Source organism: Styela clava, chromosome 10, assembly GCF_964204865.1.
Source record: "Styela clava chromosome 10, kaStyClav1.hap1.2, whole genome shotgun sequence".
NCBI classification, from domain to species: domain Eukaryota; kingdom Metazoa; phylum Chordata; class Ascidiacea; order Stolidobranchia; family Styelidae; genus Styela; species Styela clava.
In genome coordinates, this window is record NC_135259.1 from 6,470,415 (window position 1) to 6,479,968 (window position 9,554).

At 36.2% G+C, this 9,554-nt stretch overlaps 1 protein-coding gene across 1 annotated transcript; it reads right to left on the reverse strand.

Moving 5' to 3' along the window:
• Positions 1-520: 520 nt before the first annotated feature.
• Positions 521-9,257, reverse strand: LOC120338060 (uncharacterized). The gene is made up of 4 exons (XM_078117332.1): positions 9,119-9,257; positions 8,595-8,703; positions 2,664-3,743; positions 521-2,094 (listed from the first exon to the last, which is right to left on the reverse strand). The coding sequence occupies exons 3-4, from the start codon at positions 3,389-3,391 to the stop codon at positions 690-692; spliced, it is 2,133 nt and encodes a 710-aa protein (XP_077973458.1). The 5' UTR covers positions 3,392-3,743; positions 8,595-8,703; positions 9,119-9,257; the 3' UTR covers positions 521-689.
• Positions 9,258-9,554: the final 297 nt, after the last annotated feature.

Here is a 9,554-nt window from a genome sequence, read left to right on the forward strand (position 1 = left end):
GACCGCGCAGTATTGAGGTTGTATTGCAAAGAGAAAAAGTACAAATAACATTGAAGACGTTACTTGCATTCAAATACCAATTTTAGTGAAAACGGACGCTTCGATAATGCGTTCTTATCGAGCCTAAACAGATTATCCAACCTTAGAACATATTTTTAAGTATGGCCGCTCTCTTCCTCGACAGGGGACGTTCACACCCGTTTCAGGGGCGATAACTTCGATGTGGCCGTAAATAAATTGGCAGAAGGCAGAAGAGTATTGGCAGAAGGCCGACGAAGGGAAATACATCCACTAAAGCTTGAAGTCAAGAGCCACAAGATTTGCGTACAATATTATAAACAAAATTATTTTTCCACGTGCATTACAACGGAACATTATGTGACATATACAAATAAATTCGCGACATACGAACGACATATTTTTACTGGTTATAGATTATAGTACACATGGTTGACGTTTTGATGACTTTGCTTGTATGAATTTTGCGTCCGTTTATGATTCCATATTAGAAGCAAATAAATCGAGAAAAGTACTAACATAATATTTTTAACAACATTTGTTGATAGTGCAGTTGAACAACTCTATCCACAACTTACATTAATATTAATAAGTGATAAAATATTAACAATTTTTGTTAAAATGATTTCTGTTGAAGAAATTTTGTTTTGAGAAAAAATAAACGTGTATGTTTATTGCTTATTCTCAACATTTTCTATGTTTTTCTCCTCCTCAATATTTTCCATTACGGATGCATAAAACCTATCAACGTTAGCATCTATTGCAAATGAACCAAATGTTGAGTCTCCAGTAGCATATTCACCGTTGTCATCTTCCGAAATTTGTGATTTCTTTGACTTCATTACGGTAGAATAATATACCTTTGGTATGGAATCTCGTGTACCACGGTGTGTATTCGCGCTGGTAGTGCTCACACTGCTGTCATGGGCAAACACTGAGGATGAGTCGAGGCTTGGTAATTTCGTAGTTTTGGATGAATGGGTTCCTAGAGCACTTCCAGTGCTTGCACTGCTACTTTTTCTTCGGTAATAATTTGGAGCTTCACTCAGTCGACGTGCAGAATAAGCAACGTAGCTTGCCGCAGAAGTAACGACCTTGACAAACTTTAGGGTCTTCGCTGCATTACAAAACTCCTCGCCACGCGAACTATAAATGAAACAATTCCAAAGACTGTTGCTCAACAACACTAAAATAGCGCAGTATTGCGTAGTCTGGAAAATAGTGGTGGCCTCAGGGTTCAACTTCTCCGGAACACGAAACAAGATATTGTCGAAGAATATTGCTAGGATTGTGAGGAAGAACGTTGGGAAAATGCATGCAACGAATACTCCCACCATGAGTCCAAGAATCTTTCGCAGACGCGTTTCAATGAGTTCCTCACTAGACTTCTTGCCCCTTGTACTCTGCAATCTCTGGCGGACTCGAGCATGTCGCTGAGCTGATCTGAACGTTGCGCAGTTGATGGCGCACAAAGCAATCATTGGAATTGCAAATGCAGTTCCTACCAGAATTAAAGCCGACATCCCGACAGATGTTACCATTACAGCTAAAATAATCATGTATTGGAGCGATGGAATTAGCAAGGGGATTATTGCAATCAAGATAGCAAATATCCACACGCCGAGACAAGTATACTGTGCGTAAATCTTTGCCTTAGTCTTGCTGTATTTTAATGGTCGAAATATTGCCCAAAATCGATCGAAGCTCGCTAGTAGAAGCGTGTAGATTGATAAACTCAATGACAGAGTTGTGAAAAATCCAACGAAGTTAATAAAGGGGCTTGGTATGATAGATCTCACCGATCCGCCTGCTTGGCGACGTTCAATCTCCCCATCAATTGTTTCGCCCATCAAGCGCTCATGAATAAACATAAAATGCTGAAACACGATGACGTTAGGAAGCACAATAACGCCGGATAACAAATCTCCTGTTGCGATTGACATTTTAAAAACTGCTTGACTGTTTCGTAATTTAGGCGATGAAATATACACAGAAAGAATAGTCAGGTTTGCAATTATTATGGCTGCTCCTAGAATCCCGGTTACCACCATTGCAGCGATAGTGCTCCCGCGACACCTAAATATTCAAGTAATGAATAAGAGTAATAATATAAGTAAGGTACTTTTGCAAAAAGTCGTTGAACTAAAACTACACTACATAACACAGTAAGTTTTACATAAAGAATATATATGTCATGGTCAACAAGTCTCCTTACTTTCTTCGGAGAAAGAGGCCTATTTAAAATTCCTAATGGATACAAATTCAGGACCATCAACATCTCAAGGAAACTCATTTTGACTACTTATTTGCTGTCGAACTTTTGGAATTGCTCTACTTTATCACGTGAAATGATGTCAACATCTCGTCAAAATTTCTCCTAATTGTTTTAATGAAGATATTTAATTTTGTTTACATATATATATATATATTAAATTTATTATAAATTATCAGAATGTTATACAGTATGCAACAAAGCTTATAATATGCGGAGTGAGATTCTGCTCTTATTGCCATACATAAAAAGCTTATATTATGTGATTGACTTGAAACGTAAAAAGGTACGATAGGATAAAAATTTCATTAGCTATGTGTAAAAGTCAGATATTTTTTCGTTGAAATTAGATTTTGTCTAATGTTAAACTTACCATAAAGACATGCTGGTCCACGGAGATACGTGGCGAGTCATCGCTGTTTCAATATCATAGCCATCCCAAGGCATGGTACAGAACGGAACATATGGCTGAACAATTTCATGATAACGTCCAACTCCTCCCGATGGTCTATCAAACAAAGCTATCTGCACACAAGGTCGTAGCAAATCCTTCATATCCATTTTTGTTGGAATTATGGATGAAGTTAGATTATTCCATATTTTATCCGTTATCTCCAGAGCGTCGTTGCTTCCATAGGTAGCGTCTATTGCGTAGAAGTTGTATTTTTTTGTAACTTTGTGTAATTCTTCAGTACATTTTGCAAGTAAAGCAAATCGATTGCAGAAACGTACATAAACTATACGTGTAAAATTTGTATAGTCGTATATTGGGTTCTCGCATTCTTTTTCAAATTCTTCACACCCCCAATCCTGTAGATTGGACAAGTACTCGGTGAGATATTGTCCTCCTACAGACCATGATAGTCTGAATGAATTCGAAATATAATTACAGCAGTTCTTCTTGTAGGTCGCTTGGGATACATTTTTCCCAACGCAGGAAGCTTTAAGAAATTCCTCACTTGTTATTGTATTATTCAACGATACAGTACCATTCTTTGCAATCGCCGTAGTAGTGTCCGTTCCATTATATATGGCCCAACAGCCTGGGGAAAAATACGCGACGATAGGCAGCCAGGTGTAAAGTATCAAATTCTTTCTCATGATTTGCCCCGGGTTATGTTGGACTGAAATGTACCAAATAGCACAAATTTTCGTTTAGTACTAGTTAACCTTTCGTACAAGTATTTGTCATATCTTATGTTTTCTTTGCAAGTATGAATTGGCAATAATTTATCACAAATGCGTATCTGATGAATAAGTCCAATATGCAGAAGACGTCAACGTCACACGAATAAACTCTCTGAAATCTTCAACTTCTTTTTTTTTGCAAAAGTACGTACGTTCTTGAACGAATCAAAGATGTAGATAAAAAACATAAACGTGTACAAAGTAAAATCCAATCGAAGAATTCCAAATATCTTCAAAGTGACAATTTGAACGAACTTCCTGTTGACTTAATAACGTATTCGATTTTAAACATATGGCGTCTAATACCAAAATAAACCAACGTTATAAATAAGAGTAATAGGAAATACGCAAAAGTTAAAAATATATTAAACAAAACGTAAATCATCTGGTAATCTTAGGCGACTCACTCATAGAGTGGCAGGACGATGCTAATACATTTCGACTAAACATGGTTCATAGATAAATTCACCGATGAAAAGTTTCTCAGGCCGTGTTTTAAACATGGGCGCATTTTATCGACGATCAACAAAAGCCTACATCTAATTTACATTTTTGGCTTATCCGTGTCACGTTATCGTGATTCATATCACTCCATTGGCAACACTTACATAATTAGTAACTATGTAAATCTACTTGTACGCTATAAACAAAAGATGAATTGGCGTAAAACATATCTAAGCAATGATCATAACACGTTTGTAACATTTGATATCAGCTTGCCATATGTTTTCATTCCAGTATTTTATTTGATTAAAAAATTTCTAGTTCATAATGGAATATTTAAATGTTGTCAGCTCAACTTGGAGTATTCAATTGATAATTGTTATATCAAATGACGCAAAGGATTTTTTACTTATGTTGTTAGTTATATGTTTGCTTTATTTGTGTATTCGATTGATATTATTTGATTGGTTCAAAGGATAAATAAAATGAACCAATCGCACATGATTGATAAACAATTATCCCTACCTTCTGGAAACGATTACACAGATTCCATAAAGACTCGAAAGCGATACCAAAGTAAAACGTACATCACATGATATAGAATAGGCAGAAAAACCTTTCATAAAACGCTATGCGATTTCTCCATAATAAATAGGATTTCTTTTTGGGGTTGTTATATGATATACAAATACTTTTCTCTAGGATGGAAGAAAAATAGAATAATAGGCAATAACCTTCCGCGTAGTTCGGAATAAGGTTTTCAAGTAGTTCACGCAGCTGCTTCGGCAATTTTGCTTGTAAAATTTCGTATATCAAAGCTCTAGGAATAAATAATTCAAAACCATGAATCCCAGGTCCCTACTTTCATGAAATCAAAGCAGCTTAAATTAAAAGATAGCTCAACATACGTCAATCTGATCCAACAATGGTTCTATTTACAACGCGCTGTCAGGCTCATTTTATCGTTCCGCGTCCTAACTAACCCACAACCTGGTTAAACTTATCATGCTTAAAATACCAGTGTAGATCGTGCATGCATTTCGAGTATCAACGAAATGATATACAACAAAGCCGAAAATGAAAATACCGTTTGATACCGTTTCTCTACGTACGTCATAAAATACGCTTATTTCAAAACGAATCAGGCAGAAATAATATAAGATCGACAATAACCATCTCGGAACTAAATAAAGCATATTCATGAAATCTACCACGAACAGTAGATCTTCAGATTTATCCCACTTATCGATTGAAACAACTATTTCACCCAATTTTCGAACAATTCGAGTGATTTAGTAATTATGAAAGAGACATACTTGTTATCGCTAATATTAACGGCTGCGCAAATAGTTCGACAAATGTCATTCCCCGTGGGCTAAGGTGCGTTCTGGTAATTCACTCGAGGATAGGTTAGTGTCAGAATAATAAAATATGTAAGTGGTCGTGATGGAATAATGACGTCGCTGTGAAAAGTTTTTCGTGACCGATACTAAGATATAAATGATATCGGCACATCTAAAGACGAATTCATGGCTTGCCCAAGGTCGCGCTGTTTTATAAATAATTCAACCTAGCCGAATTATTAGCACCTAGTTAGAAAAAAAGGATCAAATGTGAACACTTTCATATCTAGTTGATACAACGATATTAATTGAACCGCAATATGGGCTTGAATATTTATATCGATAGTTACCGATTAGCTGCTTAATAATATTTTTATTATAACAGTCTCGACTAAGCTTTCGATAAAGCAACACTCTGCACTCTGAAGTGATTTCAATTGTGACCACGTTTATAAGAAGCTAGAGCTAGACTATACATTCTTGCAGAACAACAGAAAAGTTTGTTTGAATGTTGGATTTCCGTGAAGTCTTCCATATTCACGCATTTATACATTGTTGGCAATAAATCAAACCTTTATAATTGATTCAAATGTTAAATTCAAAACTCTGCATGATCGGTGTCACCAAAGCGCCATTCACTTTCATGCTACACACACATCAAGCACTAAGTCTATAATATTCAGTTTTTACTTTCTATAAAAAATTAATTGTGCATCGATAGATATTGAAGTGGAATATTGTATCGTTTTGCCGATGTCTTGCGTTTAGTTGTTATTAGGGGGATTGTTGTTGTTGAAGAAATCGCGTTTCTGCGCAACTAAAAAAACAATCGAATATAAAAAATTTAGTACCTAAGGTTGAAAACTGCTAGAAATGCTATTCTTACGAGACCCGTTATTTTACCAGATATTTTTCTATTTTATTTTGAAAAAGGTTACACTTTTCAATCCACTATTTTGGCAACGTTAAATCGGTGCTCTTAGGCCTTATCGTACCAGGCCGTACGACTTTCGCGATTTTATCGGTACAGACGTGAATTTATGCGACGGAGGGACTTGATTTGTAATTCGTATCGTTTTGAATGATCAGATAATGGACTTCAGTCTAAGTCGCTGAGCCTACCAGAACTGCGGTTAGTAATAGGACCTTCGAACACTTCTTCAGATACAGTAACTTTTGCCAACCTATTGCATTCAGTCGAAATCTCATACTCCACTAGGACGCTGTGAATTAAATTCAAGACACAAATGTGCCGAACGAATAAGGTAAGATATTGTAATCGCTGGGCAACTAGTTACGTTTGAGTACTTCATTTGAGTATTCACTATTAATTTACATACCGTCTTGACCGATCAACCTAATTATCATTATAATATCATCATCTCTATGCAAAAATTGGCGCTCCCGAAGTATGTGCAGCAAGATGGCGCACAACCTGAACCCTAACCTGGTACACATACTATGTTCGGGTTGTGCGCCATCTTGGTGCACATACTTCTGGAGGTCTCAAAAATTACCTTTGTCAGATTGTAACATTGCTGAACGCCAAGTGAACCTATTGCTAGTTTTGCTAAATTGTCGTTGCTGTCGTTGTTAGGTTACTCTCGTTGTCTTTGTTTGAAACAATTTGCTTATCTTTGCAATTAATAAGCCAATTTATTTCAGAATTTCTAAATCTAATGGTGACTGAAGGCTGTTATACTTCTAATATTTTCAATCGTTCCCGGAGATTTATGGAACTGCATAACTCCCACAAAATCTTGCTATTTTGTTTTAATATATGGAAATATATGAAATATGGGAACACTTTATTCCGTCCCGTTTATCCGCTACGCATTACAGCAAACTCGCGGCTCATCAAGGCAACCTTTCACAAAGTAAGGCTTTTCTTATTGGTATCGAATCACTGCCTCCGTATATGCGCATTATCAAAATTAGGAAAGCAAATATCCATACGCCCAGGCATGCATATTGTGCATGTCATTTAAAATTGCTTTTGTTGTTTGTTAATGACAGCGGGAAACAGGTAGAACACGACCCACAATTGCCACTGTGAAAAATACCAACGAAAATATGGTTAAAAACTGACAAAGTTGATTTATGCTGTGGGAATGTATGAACGTTCATGCCCTCCAGAATGTCATCGTTCAAACTCTCTGTCTTCTGACGCTCGCTTCACCGTAAATACTAGAACTAGAGGGTGGTCCCGTAGTTGTGTACCAGGTTAGGGTTAGGCCATAATTTCATTCCGATTTCCCTTATTTTAGTTCTATTACAAGTTGGGGGACTGCCTGTGTTAGCCAAGTGAATATCCCCCCTGCCCATAGGTTTCAGTCCTTGACTTGATGTAAAAAAGGCGAACAAAATTAGTTACCTTTATATTAGTGCACATACTTCTGGTGCACCTCGTAGAGTGTGCGCTGTGTATAAGTGTTACTTTAACAGTATTTTTTATATTGTAAATTGAATACAGACTTTATTACCGCTGAGCATGCCGAAACATTGGAACTGCTTTGTGCTGCAGCGGTACCGCCAGGTGACCGGACATCGTGTCAAATTTAGTCAGCATCTAGATTCTAGTCTATGGTGTACCTTGAAACTTAAACACTGACATACAGTATTACGGCAAACCTACTTCAGTACAGTATTGGGAATCAACAAAACAACTATCCCTTAGATCATCCACCGCCCAACCATATGCGAACGCAAAGAAAAATAGTCGCGTCCCCTCAAATCAGGGTAAAAAGTGGTTATGACAGCAGCCAACACGCTCCGTTCATTCGTAAAGAAAGTTGGTAATTACGCCTCCGCGACTCATGTAAAATCAAATCTGTGGGACAAAATCGGATGAATACATTTAAACATGCCTGAAAAGAATGAATAATATTTACAGTAATTAGTGCATTGGCGGAAATTTCCGTTGCCGGGTTTCACACGGACATGACCAGGCGGCCTAAATATACCGAAATTTGATATTACTTCACAAACAATAACATAACTTTAGTAGATTTTCTAAAACACACGATAGCGATGCGATTATTGGGGTATAATCTAAAAAAAATTATTGAAGGCAATGGAAAAATAGGTTATATTAGCTATATTACGAAAATTACGTTGATGTTACGTTGATTGCATATCAGAAGTCACATAAATAGGTGATAACAAAAAGATACTTGAATGTCGACATGTGACACAGTCCACTCGCCTAATTTCAGTTGCTAGCACTGGCAAACCATTGAATTTCTGCAATTATGTACAATTATTTCTTCAGAATTTGAAAAATATATTCACACTAATTCATTCTATGTGGTGTGTTCTATGCTCCTTACCTGATAATGGAAAACATAGTTGTGAACACAAACCAACAATTTCAATTTCTCCTCTTAATTTGTCGTCTTTGTCCAAAATTCAATCCGAGTATCTTCACGTACTTTTTTCCTGTATGGAGAATTGAATTGTATGATGACTTTGTGATACATAGGAAGGATCCTTGCTAATCTTTTGCCCAGATGCCAATTGAAATTTGTACAGTTTGTAAAATATTTCAGCTATCGATGTTTGGTCTAATACTGCAAAGCTGTTGTCATCGGCGTACTGACCTAATTTGTGTTCTCTTGGTTTTTCGCGCTCAATAAATTCCTTCAAATAATCTAGGGGTTGTTTAAATTTTTTTTTATTTTTTTTTTTTTTTACATTTATAGAAACTATGAACAATATCATGCATGAATTAATCATGAACTTTACTAGGTAAATAATTGTAATAATTATGGTAGGCAGAAAATAGCAAAAAAAGTAATAGAAAAGTTTGATAGGCTGAGATCGAATGAATTTAGAACAAACAAAGTCTACTCACGGTAATTTCTTCTTCTTTTTTTTTTAATTAGTTTTATTATCTTTCGTTTTACCTATTGATTTCGAAGATTTCGAGGCCTGATGTCGATGATCGCTTAGGGACGTGTTTTTCTGATTAAACTTACTGTTTTGTATGAAATAAAAAAATTTATTCCGATGTCCACTGCGGCGAAAAGATTAGTATATAATAATCGTGAGAATCTGTGGGGAAATATTCCTGCAATGTCTGCAAATTAATAAACGCTGACGGATAATATCAGCAATTATAACGTAATGAGCAAAGTAAAAATACGTTGCTCTGCCAACGACCACTTTAACCTCAAAGTAATTTCCAACGGAAGTAATTGCAGACCCTCAATGGTCTAGCTTTCTTTCGACTGTATATGAAATCAGTAAAATTATCCGATTGGATAAGAGTAAGTACCACTAAGAATATT

Coding starts and splice junctions, on each gene's coding strand:
- LOC120338060 (XM_078117332.1), bottom strand. CDS start 3,391: ATGAGAAAGAATTTGATACTTTACACCTGGCTGCCTATCGTCGCGTAT. Junction 2,095..2,663: donor TGGACCAGCATGTCTTTATG/GTAAGTTTAACA, acceptor TTGAATATTTAG/GTGTCGCGGGAGCACTATCG.